Source organism: Cyanistes caeruleus, chromosome 5, assembly GCF_971803275.1.
Source record: "Cyanistes caeruleus chromosome 5, bCyaCae1.hap1.1, whole genome shotgun sequence".
Taxonomy (NCBI): domain Eukaryota; kingdom Metazoa; phylum Chordata; class Aves; order Passeriformes; family Paridae; genus Cyanistes; species Cyanistes caeruleus.
Window position 1 is genome coordinate 37,745,420 of NC_141705.1, and position 21,496 is coordinate 37,766,915.

At 35.1% G+C, this 21,496-nt stretch overlaps 1 protein-coding gene across 8 annotated transcripts in view; it reads right to left on the minus strand.

Moving 5' to 3' along the window:
* The window catches only part of PALLD (palladin, cytoskeletal associated protein), a 186,345-nt gene that overhangs the window by 84,196 nt on the left and 80,653 nt on the right, over positions 1-21,496 (minus strand). For 7 of the 8 annotated variants that reach the window (XM_086890292.1, XM_086890294.1, XM_086890293.1 and 4 more), the window contains 2 exons: positions 21,360-21,479; positions 20,274-20,586 (listed from right to left, as the gene is read on the minus strand). In XM_086890292.1, coding sequence (XP_086746418.1) covers positions 20,274-20,586; positions 21,360-21,479 — 433 coding nt within the window. Of the gene's footprint in view, positions 1-20,273; positions 20,587-21,031; positions 21,125-21,359; positions 21,480-21,496 lie in introns of those variants that run through there. The other variant, XM_086890298.1, reaches the window with a different exon arrangement.

Consider the following 21,496-nt stretch of genomic DNA (forward strand, 5'->3'; position numbering starts at 1 on the left):
AGACTAAGTCTGAAGTGCTTCATGTGTGGTCATGAGTGAAAATAAAGAAATAAGTACTTTACTTAGAAGCAAGTAAGGGTTTCCTGAAATATCTCCCTTAGGGAGCTTAAACTATGAGACATGCTTCACTGTTAAACTGCAGCATGGAATTATCTAAAGGAAAGATGAACTAGCAACTCACACTGTGTGAAAATCAGTGGGAAGAAGCACCTTTACAGTCTCTTCCTAGTTTACAGTAGTGGCTACAATCTTCCCTAGGATGCATTTTCCCCCCAACACAATAACAAAAAAAGTTCCATTCAGATTCTTCTCTAAAAGGCAATGCATGAATGTTTCTCATTCTGTTTCCAAGCAGACTGATAAATATATGCAAACAAATACATGCCCACAGGGAGAAGAGTCTGGTTTACCAAGTTAGTATAATTCATTCTGAAATGCTCAATTGTTCTATCTGGAGCACCCAATGTTTTTAATCTGCCCAGGAAATTTTAATCTGTGCCCTTTTTCACACTGCCACTTCAGCAAAAGAAAGACATTGTAGGAGCATATTTAGAGGTTTTTGTTTGTTTTGGTTTGGTTTTTTTTTTCCCTTTGTAGAAATAGTTTTAGGGTCACATCTTCAGAATGAGAAAAACCAGCTGCAGCATACAGTTCATATCAATGCACATGGGTCCATGCTGCAGCCACTCACAAATATCCAAACACAGATACCCTTCAACCATTTTTATGGATGTTTAGACTAATTGCTACTATAAACACTACATGCAATCATACATTTTGCTTTTTTAAGAAATTGCTTCCTTTTTTTTTTTTTCCCCAAAGCAGAGCTATGAACAGAAGAACACAGATACAGACCCATTTTCAAAATTGGCCTCAAAAAGTCAGAATATTGCATACTGGTGTCTGACACTAAAAGCAAAACTTCCTTTGATGATGAAATTTTGACAGCTAACAAAAAAAAAGTTCTAAACATTTTTGCACATGGACCAGGCTTTAGATAAGAAGCTGGCATGACTGTGTCCTTATTTATCTGACCTAATTTACTTTTCTCTAATTCTGAGGAAAACACTCAACTGCAAACATAAGTTGTAAAATACAGAACTGTAACCATAAGATACAAATTATCTACTTGTTGGGAAAGAAAATTTGCCATATTTTCTGACTGCTTTAACTATTTTGCCTCAGATAGTACTCTTTGATGCAATTTTTGCTTTACAGTCTAACCTCTTACATAATTTTGTGAAGTGTCTCTATGCCTGAAATCATCCTAATTCTATATGATTTATTATGATGTTCATAGAAGATAAATGTTTGCATTACATTGTAAAGAGGTTTCAATGTCTCAGACACATACAGCTGGTCTTGGCACAATCTGATGGAGACCAACATGTAGCTGGGGACAAAGAATGGAAATGTTAAGTGGAAGAGAAATATTTCCATCAGTAATTACAGGAATTTGAGTGCTTCCCTCTTATTCGGTCACTTCATCATCCCTCTAGGCTCCATTGCGACAGTTTCCCAACTCTCTGTTGATACAACTCTTTGTGCAATTTGACTGTCATGTAATATAAATATTTCTAATAAATTACTATGATTTATTTCTATCACCTCTGAGACTCACAATTTTTATTCTTTTCTCTCAAATCAATTACTAGTAGGCCTATGAAGCAAAATTCACAGTTGCATTGCATAAATTTGGAAAAAATTAACTGTTACTTAAAGTACAAGATGTAAGATTCCCTAGTGAAGTAGCACTATCACTGTACAATAGAAGCAATGACAAGCTTACCCTGAAAAGGGCATGCATTTGGTAATTTTCATAGTTAGGTTGCTTGTCTGGCTTTGAGTAAAGAGCAAAAAAATTGAAGGAATTTGGGGAGAGGCTACTATATTTGAAGAGACAAGAACTGAGGGGTGGGAGGCAGGATGGGGGTGGGCAGGAAAAGGAAAAAGGACAACAAAATAAGTGGAAAGGAACAGTGCTTTACACTGGTCTATCCCTATGGAATTTTCTACAACTCTCCAGATGAGCAAGCATTTTCTCATACTTTTCTGAAGCCTAGGGTGAGACTCACTAACAGAGAGATAAACCAGTTGCAGGTGTTTCTTTGGAGTCTGATTTTCTAGGATACTTCTTAATGCAGCTTTATCTTTTCAGTTACCAGTCCTCAAGGGACTGTAAATCCTCAATGAGAAACAAAAATCAGAAACATAAGGAGAAGATGAACTCATGGATAAAAATCCTGGGCCAGAAATCCTTACTGTTAAACTAAAAACCATTTATACTGCACTGTCATGAAACAGAAAAATAATAATAAAAAGAACCAAACCAAAAACAAACCAGAAAAACCCAACAGCAACAATAATGTTTCTTCCAGTAGAATTAGTGAGCAGGAGAGCATCATTAGTGGAATGGCAGGAGTTCTGAAGTCACAGCTTCACACAGAGATGTTTAAAGGTGTCATTGTTATTTAGAACCCACTACCCACTATTTCCACCCTAGTGCCAGCACAAGCATTTAGGTAGGAATCTGTTGCATTTACTGCTATTCATCTGACACGGCATCCTGGGCTACTATTTATCTGATCCAAGCAAAGAAGATCCAGGGAATCAGCCTGGCAGAGGAAAAGCCAGAATAGGGTGATGGCAGCTTTGACTTACGCTTGTTGAAAGTGCATACATGAGACTACAGCCCAGACTAATCCTCTCACATCTTTCTGTACTGGTATGTTGAAAGTAGGCCAAAGAAGAAAAGGCCTCCTGGAATGTGTATCACTAACATTATCTCTTACTGAGAATCCATAAAAAAAAAAAACTATGAAAGAAAAAACAATATAAGCTACTGGAAATATTTCAGACTCCCATCCATCTAAGAAAACTATGTTTGCTACAGCAAGTTTAAAATACCTCCTTCACTTGCTATGACCATGACTTGCTCTGAGATGATTCTTAGCATTAGAAGTTCTTTGAAAGATCGAAGCTGCACAGTACACAGTAAAAATGTTCATCAGAGTATTTTTTCTAAGGTTTCCATGGAGTATTTGTGGGTCATTTGGTTATTAAAACCACCCACTAAAAACAGTAACACTAAATGTGTAATTAATTGGTCTAGAAACAATTGCTGTCTTTCCTCCTTCCCAGAGCACATCTCAAGTGATTTGGAGTTAATCTGCATTGTTTTGGCAGGCTGTCTCTGACTGAACAAACCAGTTCTAAAGAGTTAGCTTCACTCTACCTAAAACATCTTCTACCATCTTTGTTTGGTAAAACAAGAGGGTATCAAATGTAGTTTCCATTTAAAGCTACAGGTTTTTTGTTTCATTTAAGAATAGTCACATATAAAAAGGACCTTGATGTACTGCCAAGAAGCTCAAACTGTAAATGCACTATCACAATTTTACATTTTTTGTGCTGCTCTAGCAGCCTCATTTTGTCATAAATAATGCTTATCTAGGCATATAAATTAACTCACATACAAAGTTAACTCCAGTTCCAGCAAGCTTAGATTAGATAGCTAAAACCTGACTTCTAACAGATTATGTGAACTCCGTGTGAAGACTGATCTCTAAATGACCATGTGAGATGAGCCTCACCAGTGAGACTCATACTCCACCCCACTGGAGAGACAGTGGGTTCTTCAGATTTCCTCCTGAAAGACAATGATGTAGAGAAGGTAGGTGTAGACACAGCTCTCAGCAATCAAAGCCAAGAGAGAAAGGTCCAGTCTTAGTAAGTTTGAATCTGTGGAGAATTAGAAGCACATAAGAGTATTAGAGAACACTCTAATACTCTTAGAGTAGCAATATACTGTATCTATTCCATCAATAAACATGGAACTAACTTGAGGGATGCATCTTCAGTACAACTGTCAAATACAGGAAAACACAGAGCAACAGCCAAAAAACCCTTACCAAACTAAAATGACCACAAAACTATTTTCCAGGTAAACATCAGAAAATCAAAAGCAAACTCACATTTAGCACACTTCATGCTGACTGCAATAACTATCATACACAATTTCTAAATTGTCAAGATTGAGATTTCCTCTTGAATACTGGAAAATATTTCTAAGCAAAGGAATCTTCAAAAAAAAATTATCTTAGGAATACACACACACACACACTACTACCCAATATCATAACCACAGAGCTAATCAAATTACATCTTAGATAATTTTTCTTCATAGAATGAAGGATCTGACAACCCTATTATTTCCACATTCTGCAGGATGTGTGTAACACCATTGCTCTGAGGACTGGTAAGAAGTACAGCTGGATTTTACTCCAAGCAGCACAAGACTAAGGTATCTTTTGGGAGCTTAAAACTTACAGAAACTTACAATGGTTTGCAAACATTCAGAAGAGACGAAATTATTAGTATCTGAAAAATCCATTCTCCTTACTTTCATGTTAATATATACAGTTCATTTCAAAGGGTCTTGCAAAAGTCTGTAACTTTCCAAAGGAAAGAAAATAAAAAGTAGTATTTACTTGTATCAAACAAAAACAAAATCCATCCTAATTTCTGGCTAAAATGAGCTGCATTATTGCAGAGTTTTTAAATCTCTTTCCACGAATCTCCATACACATAGGGTATTAAGTAGATACTCCAGTAAAGCCAAAGGAAATCAGAGTCAAGTAATTGCAAATTAAAATGGGGATCTGAAAGTTTATGGTTTTGATAGTTGTAAAGTTTGACATTGTTTACTAAAACAAAATTTTCAAAAATACCTTAGCCTTCTCAAAATTGTTTTAGCATTTATATCAGATGTTCTATGTTGGTAGCACTTATTTCTCATTTTAGAGAGAACATTTCTCTTATTCACTTTTTCTGAATTTCAAATTAATAACCTTCATTCTAGCCACAAATTAAAGCTAGAGTAAAATAAAAATTAAAGTAAAATACTTGGGCTGAAAACCAACTGCTTTCTGACAGCTTCTGAGAAATCTTTTTACTGTGTCTAGAAAGAGATTCTAACTTCTGTAGGCTACTAGGTGGCATATAGCAATAACTAGAACTGGTTACACTGTTTAAAAGTATATGGATTCCCAGACAAATAAGAGCAAATGGGTACAGAAGAACTCACAGAACTTGTGCTTATTTTCAACAAGGTCAAAAACCAACAGCCAACATCCAAAGTTGACAGAGTTACTGTCTGAAATCTTGACTCCTAAAAATGTTATTCTGTCCTTAAATAACGCTGTACTGCATTTTCCGTTGGCAAAAAGTTGATATAGTTTCCCAATGTTTTTTCTGAAACATTCCATGGGTGAGTAAACATGAAATATACAAGTGGTATGCAACAAATTGAGTATAAACAGCTATTTCCTATCCTTAATATTTCCTTTAGTTACATTTATGTTGTCCAAATCCCCAGTCATTGATTTCACAATGTTCTCACTAAAATCATACTAATCTATTATTACATATTAACCTCTATATGAAAGCTTTATAGAATATCATTATCCATGACACTGTTTCTAAATATTTCAGTCCAAATATTGCCTGATCAGGCTTGGCAATCCAGTGCTTGTTCTTTCACTGCTTGAGTATAAAACATATATATGGCTTCAGCAGAGGTTCTTATCACGTGCATGTCTTTTCAGAAGAATAAATCTTTCAAAACTGTTCTTTTTGTCCTCATCTTTGTTCCTCATAAAAGACATACTGTACCAAGATTTATTAAAGAGGTAAATATTTTCTAAGTTTCTACTTTTATGCCATTACTGATACCCATATTAATTGTATGGTTGTAGTAAAAGAATACAAGAAACACATTTATGTACCTCACATTTTATCAGAAAATTTGGGTTTTCTTCAGCTATAAAATCTTATTAATTTCTGAATTAATATTTTCAATATTTTTACAGAAAAAACTAAAGGATGATTTGTGTAATTACCATCTGTTCTAGTAATTTGGTATTTACTCTGAATTGTCCTTATCTCATTTTGGAATCAATGCCATAATTTATTTAATGACTTAAATCGATGTCTATTGTTAGAAGCATTATTTAGTGAGCTACAATCTTTCTCTCAACTTTTACATTATACTTTTCTTAAATAAGGGTTAACCTTGACTTGCTTTAGTAAGGCTGGTTCTCTGGGAGAAATCAGAGAGGATTGTTTAGAAAAGGATTTGACATGCATACTCTGTTCTGGTCAGAACTGGCAGAACAAACCTCATATAAAAAGCCAGCTACATCAAAGCCTCAGAAGCTCATCCACTTGTATATTCAGCTTACTTTAAAAACAAAACAAAACAAAACCCCTTTTCTTTGTCCTTTGGCTATCTTTGATGAACTATATTTTATGTCTCATAGCATTTCTTGCAGATTGTTCAGTTAGTTACCAAGCAAAACACCTATGTGTCTGTATTTTCTCCAAGTTCCAGTGCTCATATTCAAAAGCATGTCTTAAATCCAAAGTTTCAAGGATTTTGAGTCTCAGTTTGAAAAATTCATGGAAAGCAACTAGATACCCTAAACAAAGATGACTGAATTCTGTCTTTTACAATTTTGTATCAGTAACTTTCTATTAATAACTCACTTCTCATTCTAGCACTAGAAAAACACACAGCAAGGCTATTTAGAGACTCCTTCAATATTTTCTTTTTAATATGCACAGAGAATTGGGAGGTATATTTAAAATATCTCTACCAATCAGCACAGAGGACTACCCTGTTTTGTGTAACTTCTATCCCTGACACCGGTTAAACAGAAATGCTCTCCTGAAGGTCTCATATGGTTTCTGCCTTATTAAATCATTCTGTCATTTGTATGCTGATAACTTCGTAGAAATTCATGTGTATAAAAGATAAAACAATTGTCCTATAATGGTCCTACATTTCTTCTCTTCTTAAATGAGGTGTTAATAGTCCCACTTTAAGCAGATTCTGATAAAATATGGAATTCATTGCCAGACACTGTCTACAAAAATGAGATTTTTCTTATTCTTGGAATATTTTGAGAATAGTATTTAGTACTTCATGATGTAATGAAGTTATAAAATATGTCTGGGGAACATAAAATTCAAAAGTTCATATCTATAGCCTTCTGCAATAAAATACATTACTGCAACCACAGTCAATTATGAAACTGTATGAAAACTGTAGTGACAGAAAAACTCAAATTCTCTTTTGCCTCTTGTGTTTCTACTGCAAGGAACAAGTATTCACAAAGGAAAAACAAACTGGCCAGAGCAAAAATACACCATCAGCATCAGAACTGCAGAGTCCTGTCTCAGGGACCTTCACCTATGTACCATGTTATCTTTAATTAAGTTGGCAATTGTTTATCTTTCATTTACACAAACACAGAAAAAAAAAGAGAACTTAATATTTACCTATACTACAGCAACAGCCAGGCTGGGCATTTGTAATTCTGAACATTTATAAAGTTTGGGGTTTTTTTGCTCCCACCCCCTGAATATTTTGTTTTGAGTCAGGTGTTCTGTATACAGGACATACAGTCCTCTGCTGTCACATGTCATCAAATTCTCCTGTAATTTTAATGAAGCAAGGAAGAGGCTCATTACATAATTCTAATGGCTGTGGATGATAAAAGGATGCTTCTGCACATTGAGGATTTTTTACACATATTTCTGGGGTATTTGATACCAGCATCATGTTGCATATTTTAGTGGAAGCTGAAGGCACACAGCTCTGTCTTCAGGGGCTGACTTGGCAACTTCACTCAGACAAGAATTCACTAGATAACAAAGTCTGGAAATATCACTGAAGTCCATTTTAGATTGTGTTGAGAGTTAAGTAAACATGATAGCAAGGAAACCAAAAGGGTAGTTGTGAATTTCTGTTTCTGACATAAACACTGCTTATCTTACATTACTTAAGGGAGGAAGAGTTAATTCCCAGTGAGCATTATAAAAGTAAACAAAAGTTGAAGTGCATCCAAAACTCAAAATTCTAAGCAATTTCAGCAACTGAATAACATCTAAGCCAATATAATAATTATTTCCTAAGTATTTAAAATACTACAAATATTATTAAAAAAAACCACCAAAATTAAGCATTTCAAAGGACTTCTCATTTCTGTATAATCTCCAATGGCAATTTTATCCTGTAAGCAGTTATGAAAATTCATGAATTTTAAAGATGTAATTAATATGCATGTTGGTGCAATTAGTTGTCAGAAAACAAAGACCTTTACAGTAACATCTCCCATTTTATATGTTTTGAATATTTATTTATAAAATAAAAAGCACTTTTCCCAAAAGTGACACAACAGAAAATGTTACTAGTGAATTCTGAAAGCTGGAAAACAAAGATGCCTCCATCCTTTAGGTGAAATCAGAAGCAAAATGCTGCAATAAAGCAGTTGTAATTTGTGACTGCTTGAGCTTCTCTCTGTGAGTATTAACAGGTCATTTTCTCAAAGGTAGGGTGCTATCTAGCAGACATTAAACTTTCCCTAAACTACAACATAGCAATCCATTCCATTTTGCTTTATCTTTTGGAATGTGCTGTTGATGCATCAATTTATTCACCTATCAGGGAGAATACACTGCTACTGAATCAGAAAGTACCACTCTTTGATCAGATCACCACCTGCATACCTACTGCTATTCTTGAAACCTGGAGAGATTCTGCAGAGGTACAAGGTTTGCTTAAACAATTCCTATCATAGAATCTGAACTAGCAAGAGGTGGCATTCAAGTACTCTGAATGCAGGTTTTCATTAGAACTCTATAGGCTTCAAGCTTAGTTAAGCTTACTTCCCTCACTGTCTTCCAAATTAAAAAAATAATAACATTGCACTGTACTTGCCAGCACAAACAAAAGACAAAAAAAATTCCTTAGTTTAAGAAATCAGTTACAGGGGGAAATTTAAAAGGAAACAGGTACAGATAGGAAAGGTGAAAAAATGCCAAAGGACTTGCACAATGCATTTATTGGTAAGGTACTTAATGAAAGTCCAGGAGATAAACTTAGATAAATTGCCATAAGATCGGTACCTGTTAATGTTTGGCACGTATACTGCACACACACAACACTATAGGAAAGCATTTACTTCCAGGTTCTGTCTGTCTCTAACACCAACAGAATAAGCAGAAAATTATATAATGAGAAAGTATCCTTCTGCAATCAGCAAGAAATTTTAAATATCCCACATACCGCTTGCAAGTTCAGATATGTTTCTAGTATTTTTCTACTTTATTTAGATGTACGTAAACTAGAACCAAAGTTTGGTATGTTAAAATCACATCTTCCACATTCAAAAATTATCATCATCTTATAATTTGTATGGGAGGTCCTTGGGTAAAACAGCTGGTTTATCAGCAAGAAAAATATCGCGCCTAGTAACTGATAAAATAGGAATCCAGGTATACTTTTGTGTGTGTACATTGAGATCATATCCATTTCTGCATGCAGTGGAGAGGAAGTTCTGCTTTTACCAAAATCTTAATCACGCTACGTCAGTTCCAAGACGGCAGGTGCTATATGATGGCTTTCATATTAGGAAGCTCTAACAGATTATAAGCAATTCCACAGCTACACGTACAGGTTTTTTTAGACAGTCAACACACTGTTTCACAGGCATATATTAAAAATGTAGTATTAAGACATAGAGAAATTATAAGCACTTGCACAAACTGAGAACATCAGAATAAATCAGAACATGATTATGGAATTACATCATGGATGAGACCAATAAAGAAACATAATGGATTTTTCACTCAAATAGGTAAGAAAATTACTTAATTATTCAAACTCTAAGCATATTGTTAACACAGTCATTTCTAGAAAACTAAATACAGGGCCTTGTAATGTCAGTTCTATTAAAGCAAATCAGTAAAAACATTTAATATTACGAAGAACATACCAGTCCTCCAAAATAATTTTCCATAATGTCTTTAATTAAACCTCTTTAATCAGATTATTCACATTAAAAATTTAGGCTTCTACACTGCCTTTCTCACCCACTGAGAACTTAAGCAATTTGATTTGCATTTTATACATCTGTCAGGATCATGCAAGTATTTAATTCCTCCAAGCAGGAAAATGAATGCAGCAACTCAACAAAACTGACAGAAAAGTAATTTCTACAGTAAATCTGACATTATTGTATTTGAAATGGAAAATATGAGTTTTTACTCTGACTCTTCTAAGAACCCTTTGAGGCCTCATGAAGACATGATAATGCAATAAATACAAAACAGTATTTATCCTGAATTGGTGAAGGTTATGCTAACATCTGTCTGAATTGAGAAGACTTTTAATTGTGAAGACTTTCCATCAGAATGAAAGAGAGAGAGGGGTGAGAGCATGTATGAGTGAGAAAGCATGAGCAACAGCAAGTGAGGGAAAGGGAATGAAGGAAAAGCTACTTCAAGCTCTAGTTACTTTAACTTCTTTTTTCCTATTACAGTTATTTTAACAAAAGCTTTTGGACAAGAGAAATTTTAGGAGTCTTTCCTTTAACTGCACTTTACAAATCCAAGAAAGAAATGTTTCCCTCTGAATTGTTATTACTATCTCCCATTTCCATTTGTCACAGAAAATGTGAAATGTATTTTGCAGAAAAACATCAACAACTGCAGCAGGATCTGAGTAAACTACTACTGCTTGTACTAAATTGACTTTAATGAAATGAATAACAGTGAAAAAATAGAAAATATTTGTAAATTTTCAGTACTACTGCACTGAAAATGGTAAGAATTTCAATCATTGTAAATATCACCATAAAATTTTTAACTGAGTAAGCTTCTTCATTCAGTCTAAAATGCTTCTGGTTTTTTTTAAATAGCTCCTATCTTTTTAATTATTTTATGGATTTGGAAAATCCTGCGACACAGGCATAAGACAGATGTAACAGAAAATGTTAAATAGGTTTTAGTGCTATTCTACCCATTTTCCTAAACAGATTTTCCACCTACTACATCATTCTCTGGATGTCAGATCAGCTTATCATGGATTGACATTTATCAACTGTATAAAACAGACAATAATACAGACACCATCCCATAGAGAATTGGGGATTAAAAGTCAACAAATCAAAGGTTATTTTATTTGTACTTCCATTTGCAAACATGTTTTTCTCATCTGACTTCTTTTATTTTCCTTATTGCATTTCATATTATTTCCTAGGTTGTAAACTTACAGACAATCTTCAGATTTCTGAGGAATCCTGACAGCCAGTGAAAACCCCCAATAAATTTACTGAATACTATTTTCTGACATACAATTGCAGCTGCCAGTTATTTTATAGAAAACTTATTTTGTCCAAAATGCAATGTTAAATTAAATTCATGTACCACACTAGTTATCTAACTGCAATTAAAAAAAAAAAAACAACAAAAAAAGCTCAGGTATTATAGAAGACTTGAACTGAACAATCTTATGTCTATCACTTAAATGATTTACCACAGAGAGGTGAGTATGTGAGACAGGGGAATGGCAAGCAAAATCTTGATTGACAAACTCTTGCACTTGAGTAAAACATGAAAAAACACAGTCCACATATGTTTCATAAAAAGGATGTAGAAACAGAATGAAGATACATGCAGGAACATTACAGCAGTTAAAATTGTTAGGGGGAGTGAGAAAGAAAAGAAGGGAAAAAAGAAAAGTGGAAATTGTGTCATTGAAATAAATGTAGGAGGACATGAAATGTGTTTTAAAACACTTTTCATGAAGTACAGATGAACATAATCAGGATAATGGTGATAAGAGAAAACAATTTCAAAGAACATGCAAGAAACTAATACTTTGCCTGTGTAAAGGTATGTGCAGTATGTCACATAATGGGTAATACAGATAAATACACAGAATACAACTTGCACCGAGTTGATGCTTCACATTCTTGAAAAATAAAAATATTTTATATGTATAACCAAACATCACAAAGATTTGCTTTAATAAGTCTGTGATGAGCAGTAACAATTAGTCAAAATAAACAAAAATGCAGTGCCTTTGAAAGGTTTTAAGAGGGCTGCCAAGATCTCATCCTGGAAGCAAAATTCTCACTGTTTACTAGGTGTCCAATTCCATTAGCTTCATATAGGCTAGTTATTTTTCTTACTAAATACACTGCAGAGTTTGGCAAGGATACCTAAAAGCCTGACAGAAGGTGTCAGGCAGGAATTCTAGAACATTTCAGATACCAACCAAGTCAGGTTTCCAAGACTATTCTTTTTCAGACAAACGCTACATACATACTATATATTATCAAGTCTCCCAAAAGATAAAAGAGTGATTATATTTCTAGTAAACAACTGTTCCACTTGATACTAAGGACAATCCTTCATCATCCCCTGGAGACACTTTCTACACTAGTGGTGGAACTATTGTGTGTTCTACAACTAGCCTTTAGCTTTGGAGTTTTTTCCTCCCTTCCCTACCTCTGTTTTTAAACCAAATACTGAATTTTGCCTCTGCAGCCAAATTCTAGACTTGTGTTTCCAATTTGGTATTCCTTCTAGGATATAAACAAGGCCTCTGAAAGTGGTCCAGCCCCTGTCTCTTACATGTTTTTGTCAATGTTCTAGAAAATATCAATTTGTTTCCTCAACAGATATCTCAAGCAACACAGCTCCCTCCACTGGATAAGTCTTTTCCATTTGTACCTCCACAAAACCTCTGAGAGAGCAATAAGGCTTCTGAGAACAAGAATAAGGCTGACAGAGCAGGACCTGAAGCACTTGCTCAGCTCTTAGGTCTTCTCTGATATATTTAGTTACCTCTATTGATTCTGTTTTCAACAAAAAAATAGCATATGGAAATTCTGTAGCTAAGTTTCACGGCATGCACACTGAACCAGACAAAAGCCAGTGCCACTGAGTTCCAACCTCTCGTTTTCATCAACAGAAAGCATTTCTCAACATGGGGAACAAAATTTAAACATAATTAATATAAGTAAATGCAACGGATAATGGCAGATATACCTGAGAACAATAATGAAAACTTGAAATTACATACAAGAAAAACTTGGTTTACAATCATAGATGGAAAAAGCATGGAAACCATCAGATAATTGCATCACTTTAATAATAATAAAAAAAATCTGGCTATGTTAGGAGGGAACAGAAAAATAACAAAATCAAGTAGCCATATAACTATTTGAGTTTATCATTAAACTTCATGAGCTAGCACCCGGTCCAGAAAGTCTCCTTACTCAAGGATGGGTTCACACTTCTGCAGAGCTTTTTTAAAGCATGGGCATGACCAACTGCAGGTAGATGGGTAGGAGTAATTGCAGGTGGTTTCTATGATAAAATAAGTTCCAAGAACAAGTTTATTAAAGAGTAGGCGCTGGGAGTTTCAGGGCAGCCAGCACCTGAACTTCTATTTAACAACTTTAGCTTGAGTTTAGATATTTAGCTATGTTTTTGGCTATATATTTAAAAAACATGCAGTAAATGAGCTATTTAGAAGTTATCCTTGCTAAAAACATCCTCAAAATATTTTTTTTTATTATTTCTTGAAGGAAAGAATAATAAAACAATTACTAATCAGTCCTCATACTGTTGAAGATTTCAAGCCAAAGTCATGTAGCTTTGAAATCCCATTCAATCATAATAACTATTTAACCCAACTACCATTCACATAATTATGCTTGTCTAACATAAAGTACTGTAATGTCCATAATATTTTGAAGTTCATGTTATCAGAAGGAACTTTATATCTATCTATCTGTCTGTCTGTCTATCTATCTATCTATCTATCTATCTATCTATCTATCTATCCAGACTCTACCAAACACATTTTCCAAAGAAAATGAGGACTGGCAGAACAAGCTTTGGCCAGTTCCTCTCTCTGTCTCATAAACTGATATTTATCTTTTATATAAATTTGTTTACTAATTCAAAATCATAGAAAGTACTATCAAAACAAAAAGGAACAAGCAGATTTTATAAAATAAATACTGTATTTTTCAGTATTAATCAATTCCCATGTCATATCTCGGTTGAGTAAGGATTCCCAGTCTCTCAGTTTGGATTAGAATACTTAGTGCTGTATGAAGAAATTCCTCAACAGACCTGGGTGCCAAAGAAGTGACAGTGTAACCTTCTGCTGTATTAGTTAAAAGTTCTTCACCTGAATCAGATGGGACCTTTTTCTAGGAAGTCACTCAGAAGGCAAAGATGACAGGTATACTATTATTGAGAGTTTAAAATTTAGTTTTTCCTGAAAGCCAAGCCCAAAATTATGAACACCACTGTTTCAGTTTTTCAGCTTTATCTTCTACCTTCTACGGCTGAAGTGAGCAGTCCTGGCAAATGGGTGAGCTGTATCAAGACAGAGTAAACAAAGGTGGTTCAAAACAAAAACTATATCCCTTCCCACCATCTTCTTCCTCATAACCAGCATAAGATGATATATTTACACTTTCAAAATTATATGTAGATTGTATATTTACATGGTCAGGGATGAAAGAATACCAAGAGAATGTGGTTTCATACCATATTCAAAGCCATGTAAAAATTAAGTACATATGATGTTTAAGCTGCAAGGATTAGCATGCAGGGAAGCATTAATAATTTTGTTTGAGATTTCTATCCAGTGATACCAAGAGAATCCTTGAATATTTCTGCAGGAACTCCCTATCCAGAACACTGAGAACCTCTCAGAAAATGCTGCATTTTACAAGAACTGACCACTTGGATTTCCTTTGCTTGATAATTTCCAAGTATTAAATCCACCCAGTTATTTAGGTGAGAAGGAATGAAACAAAAAAAAATAAATTAACAAATGTAAAAAACCCAAAATGTTTCATTTCAATGCTTTTAGTTCATGATTACCAGAAAAACTGTCCATAAGCTATTTGCAGATGGATAGTACAACATTTGCTGCTATATTTTCTGGTTCAAAGGTGCATCATAAACTGTTGGCATAGTATTCTACTCAACCCTGTTACAGAAAAAAACAAATTGCCTTATATACACAATCCACACCCCACCCCCAACCTTTGCTATCCTTTTCTTAGAAAGAAAGCCCACTCTTGGTACCTTGAGGAACTGGTGGTGACAGTTGGTAACAAAGGTATGAGAGAGGCAACAGAGCTATAAACCAACACTCAGGCAGAAAAGAGAGGGAGAACACTCTTGGAAGCACTAAAGATTTTTACAAGTTTAAAGCATGTGTTTAGCTGAAAGCTTAAAAATCACAAGCTCAAGCAAGTGGCTGAACTTGTGCACTTGTAGCCCAGAAGACTAACCAGATCCTAGGCAGCACCAAAGGAAGCATGACCAGTAGCTTGAGACAGTTTACTCTTCCTCTCCTACTCCATTCTTGTGAGCCTCCCAGCTGCAGTGCTGCATCTAGCTCTGGGGTGTCCAACATAAGAAAGACATGGACCCATCTGACCAAGTCCAGAGAAGGCCACAAAGATGCTCAGAGGTGTGGAGCACCTCTCCTATGAAGATGGGCTGAGAGAGCCAGGATTATTCAGCCTGGAGAAGAAAAGGTTCTGGGGAGACTATAGAGCAGCCCTTCCAGTGGCCTATGGAAATCTGGAGCCATTGGGACATAACAGTGATAGAACAAGGAATAATGGCTTAAACTGTAAGAGAGGAGGTTTAGATTAGATATAAGGAAGAAATTCTTTGTTGTGAAGGTGGTGAGGCACTTGAAAATGTTCCCCACAGAAGCAGCTGCATGCACCATCCCTTGAAGCATTCAAGGGCTGGTTGCACAGGCTTTGAGCAGCCTGGCATAGTGGATGGTGTCCCTGTCCATTCCAGAGGGGCTGGAACTAGATAATCCTTAAAGGTCCATCCAACTGAAACCATTCTATGATTCTATTAATTTCCCTCATGTCCCCGCTTGTCTATTAACTGAATTATTTTCAGTGTTAAATTATAAATCTGAAAAAATACTAAAGTCCTGTGCACACACCATGATGGTGGCACACACAGTACATGTATTTCATGACTGTTTCAAGGTTATTTGACTTCTCTGGTTAAAATACTAATTAGTTTTTATGTATGCAGGATGTACACTTAGGTGTCTCCACCTACTTGGGTCAGAAAACATCAGTGCCCAAAGGATAAAAAAACTAAGAAATAAATGTATCACCTTTAACCTCTCTTGTTTTTCACATCTATTGTTAGAAAGAAATTCAGACTTCTATTGCTGCAGGTTTTAAAAGGCTTAAAGTTCATTTGTGATTACCCTTTGACACTATGTTAACAAAGACAAGTAAAAAGGAAATTTCTCAGCGATAACTGCCACTGGTTTGGATCATGCTATTCCTTGATCTGAAATAGGCAATGAAATGTGACTTTCAACCTGTATTTCATAACACTTCCTATTTCCTCTCTTCTGTCTTCCGGCAGTCTCAGAGAGATTTTCAGAGTGATCCAAGATCATCAAAACAACAACTAATGCCTTGTATTAAACTTACTGTTATCTTCTGCATTCAGTCCACAGGTATACCAGAAGACTTTATAACATTTTTTACTGCTGTTCAGGATTTGCAACTTTTGCATAAGAAATGAGTCTGAGAAAATAGGGAAAAATCCTATTTCTTAGTTAATATATTCTCTCAAAAAGCCTCCTCTATTTTTATGTTATTTTTTATTAGTAAATTATAAACCCTAGTCCAGGTTCTTGTTGATCACTGAAATGGAAATACTTCACAAAACTTTTCCTTGTTTTAACTCCACTTCTGTTAAAAATGTATTGATATAGAATGAGAGAAAAAAAAGGATTACAAATTAATCATTCGTATATTAATTGTGAAAACAGATGCAGAAAATGCTCTGGACTTGTACTATTATCAAGGGATTAACTTCATGTGCAGTTATCCTGATTTACATTTTAGTAAATTTAGTTAGCTTTAGCTATTTCTACTACAGTAGAAAACATGAAGATCAAGGTTTTATTGAGGGTAGCAGCAAGATAAAGATCCAAAGGTCCTTATCAACCTTGAAAGAGCACAGCAGATGAAAAACGAAATTGATACGGATGGACCTTTGTTCATGAATGTAAAGTTACATAAATAATTGAACTGTCGCCTCTTCTCACATATTGTTTTTCTATCCAGCTCTTCTCGATATATTCTAAGCAGTTTCTTACTGCTTGCAGATATAAAATGCAATTATTATGGAAATCATAAACTCCCTTTAAGCTTATGCTCCTTGTGGTCATTGTATATGACAGACTTGGATAATACTACAACACAAAGAGGCTGAAAACGAGACAACTGCAGAGAAGCTCTCTGGTCAGGGAGCTCTGGTACCACACTGCAGCTACACTGTCTGTGAACTTTAAAATGATGACTTGTTACAAAGCCAACAGACATCACACAGGTACATCCAGTAACCATACAATCACCATCTTTTTTTCTCTTACTGTTTTAACAGACACATGGAAAAATAATAGTAATACCAAGCCACTTGAATGGAAGTTCTCCATTTGAAACCATAGACATGTTATATACAGTTCTACAGAACAATGTTGTGTCTTTTTTGAAAACACCTACACTGAGGATTATAAGGGTTTTAAGGTAGAACCTTCATGCACAGACTTCACACTGAAATTAGTATTAACACCATTTGCCTAATTTTGAGAGGTGCAAAATATCTTAAGATAACATACATCAGTAGGGATCTTCTGAAACCTCAACTGTGCATTACAGCATTATAGACTGAAAAAGTCCAAGGCACGGGAATAGTTCAACCTCCTCAAACTGGTCACTGCAGCAGACATCAGAACCACAGAATTTTTTCTGTCTCAGTTCAACAGTCCTTCCACTCTACAGAAATGCATGTTGCAAAAAAACCACAACAAAATATCATGCCTTTTAACCATATTTAGAATTGTCTTCTAGATTTCATATTAGCAAAATATCTGGTGTTAATTACTTCCCCAATTAATTCTATATACATTTTTCCCACATTTTTTTTTATATTGTCATATTAAACTCTTAAATATTCTTAGCACCAGACTGAAGCAACAACTAATGATGCCTTAAGGATTATTGAAGTGTCTGTAATCAAAACCTGAATGTTCTCTAGGACTTTAAAAACACTCTTCAAGCCTGAAAACAACTACAGTAACTCTCTGTAGCATGTCTGCTCTTGCATTAGATTGAACTGTGATAAATCATTATTTATAGGTGTATGTTACAGCTACATTGCCAAAATGCAAATGTATTTCATACTTCAAGAAGGTATTCAGTCGCTCCTTGTTAAATTAAAAGTAATAATAAAAACACAAAACAAAAACCAGCCTATCATTCCCAAATCCTTTGCATTACTTTCAATGTTGGCTGAAGAAACTGTTTTCAGAGTTCACAGATAAACCTGTTAAGTAATGTTTAATTTAAAATAAATTTGAAAACAAAAGGTTATTTTTGAAATTTAAAACCAGTCTTCCTGAAAAATAAACATATTAATGATTTTCAGAAACTTAAGGCTCTGTCCATAGTTAACAATTTCAAAATTTAAATAGCTTTCAAAAAAGGTTATAATAAGTGTGTTTGCCCTTATTGACTGCTAGCACGTACTGATTTTATCAACTAATTCTCTATGGACAGATACAATTCCATAGATTAATTCTTTTCAAGAGAGATCATTCTCATGGTTGAGAGAGCTACTTTATTACTCAGCTAATTTTAATGTCATTATTTTGTTAACTTTTACTAGGGAAGCAGTTTTCCAAATGCCAAAACTTGATTTCAAATCTCTGCAGTCAGACATTTCTTCTTCTCCTCTTGTTGGCACTCTCTCCCTTCCTTATGCTATCAGTGTGCTTGAGAGCAAAATACTTGGCTGAGGAGAAGGCAAGATTTCAATTTCTGACAGCAGCACAGACTAACACTGCCTTTGGCCAAATAAAACATGTATCTTGACTGCAATCAAGATCAGTGTCTTACGCATCAAGTGTAGTTAATCACAAAATATAGGAATCAAGTGTAATTACACTAGGGATTCCAAGGTCATCAATTTGGACATCAGCAACTGAAAGGACTTTTGTAATAGCATCTCTTTCACATTACTGTATTTTACGTTGACTCTGTGTTTAAAAACAAAATAAATTTTGCATGCACAGCAGTGAACATTGACAACAACTGAACAAAAGAAATCTTTCAAACTACATTCTTTCCCTTATCTCAGGCCACCTTACTACTGGGAAAGAAAGCTCTGGGGTGCAATTTCTTTTTTATGGCTCTGCTGGAGCCACTGTCTCCTTTCTTCATGAGTGGGTCTTGCAACAGATATGCTGGGTACAGGACCAGCTGGCTTACTCCATATCATGTATCATCTGCAAGTTGCCATTCACACCAACCTCCCTCCCATACATGCAACCACCACCATATATACTGTTATTTCACTACTCTGTCTTTCTAATTCTTCCACTCCTCTTTCCCTTCTACAGCTGCCAGAGACTGCTTAGAATGACAAAGAGCAACTGAAAGAAAAAGTGGTGAAGATAGAAAGGGAATACTGCTGGGTTGCTGCCTCAAATGTGTTTTTGTGTGTTTAAATTCAACATGAGTGCTAAAATAACAGCATTTTTATATTTTACAAGTTTCCTGTGAAAACATGGAATAAAGCAAATAATCTTGCTAAGCTTGAAGACCATGTTTCATGCTTCCTCTTAAACACATTTTTATAATTTACAATTCCTTCTAACTATTGATGCAAATGAAACAAAGTAGCATTTTAGTTCATGACACTCCAAATATTCTTAACATCACTTATGCATAAGGTATCACCATTAACAAAAGGTAAAAATGTTACTGTAACTTTTTTACCACTCATTTATCTCTCCTTTCCTAGAGCTTTGCCTTCTCAGATTTTTAGCTATAAGAGAGCTATTGTAATCTGGCTGACAGTATAACAAGATGTGTTATACATAAATATAAGAAATAATAAAAACATTACACACTTGACTATCCACTGACCACACATACTGAAGCACATGCAGAAAAAACAGACCTAACCAATGCTGAAATACAAATAGCATCCAAAACTCTCAGGCCACTATGATCTTTAGGTACAGTGACTAGGGAAAAAAAGGCACAGAGCAAGAGCCACGCAGTATTTCTCCATTTGTGACTTTATCTTAAACCTTTCTAAAGGCACTGGGACAGAGAATGTACTTCAACATAGCACTACGTAAAGAAAACAAGTGGCTCCTGTATTCAGCTCTTTGGCACATAAATCACAGCAGCAGGAATACTGTTCAAGGGACAGGCACATTCAAAGGACTGTCCATTTGTCTAATGCTAAATTGCTTCAGGCAAAAATTTGCTGTCAACAAATGTCAAGTTTATAGGAAACAAAAAAACCCAATCAGAAATACTCACAGCTTTGGTTTGGCAAGCACAGGTGGTGGCTCCTTTGTGGGTGAAAGCAAGACAGCTGGAGATGGGATGGATTTATCACCGTTTGGCTTGCTGTTAATCATTCCATTTACTCCATGAAGAGGATGAATGCCATTTGATTTTTCCTCAGATGAATTCAGCTGTTGTTGAAGGTCTATCACACCAGGTCTCAACTCAGTGTTGTTTGCTGGGTGAGTATCTGTATGTGTCTTAGAAGGAAGCTCAAGGGAGCTCATTTCAACTGGAGGAAGTGGTGAGAAACGATGGAAATCATCGCTAGAGCATTCCAAGTTGGCTAAAAGAAATCAAAAAGAATGTCTCTTCAACAAGTCATAGACAAAGTACACGGTAAATACAAGGTGTATTTTCAGTTTTTTAAAGGTGAAATATCACAGGTTTTATGAAGGTATTTTTCTAGTCCTCCTATTGATAATTCATGCTGAATTAGATACATGGATGGCTATTCATTTTCTGAGTTTGCCCCATGTAAAAGGCATAACCAGAAACCCTGTGGATCTCTCTAAATCTATTTCAGGAATTAAGGTACTAACTAACGTTGGCAAGTATGAGCAACAGCAGCTAAATCAGGACTTCCTCTTCCTGGAGTTTCAGGATCACCGAGGAACAAATAATTTTAAAATGCTGAAGAATACATGTATACATGGCAAGTCTGCAATGGCAGCTGGGTTTGTGCATCCCATGACAACATATATGGAAACATATCAAAAAACTAAACATACCATGTCACAATGTTTTACTTTACAGAAGTCCACCTTTAGTAGCATCATTTCATCTCTTCAATTTTGCCTCTGCTGCTATCTAGTCTTGAACCCTAAATACTCAGGCCTGTGGCAGAACTTTAAAAATGTATTTCACATTAATAAAAGTATTAAACCAGGAAATTAACATAAGAAACATTCATTTTGCTTTATGTGAAAGCACTGAGTTTGACAAACCCCATGTCTTTCAGTAGCCATTTTACACAAAGAAAACAGACTGATAACTTCACAGGTAAATTAATTATGTAAGATCTAAGACTAAAAGCTCCTCTTTCTCTTTGTCACATACCTGAGCAGACAGTTAGCTGTGCACTGCTTGTTACTGAACCATGTTCATTTGTTGCTGTGCAGGTGAAAATTCCGGAATCTTCAGGAAAAGTTTCTGCTATTACAAGTGTACATATCTCTTCTGTAAATAAACAGAAA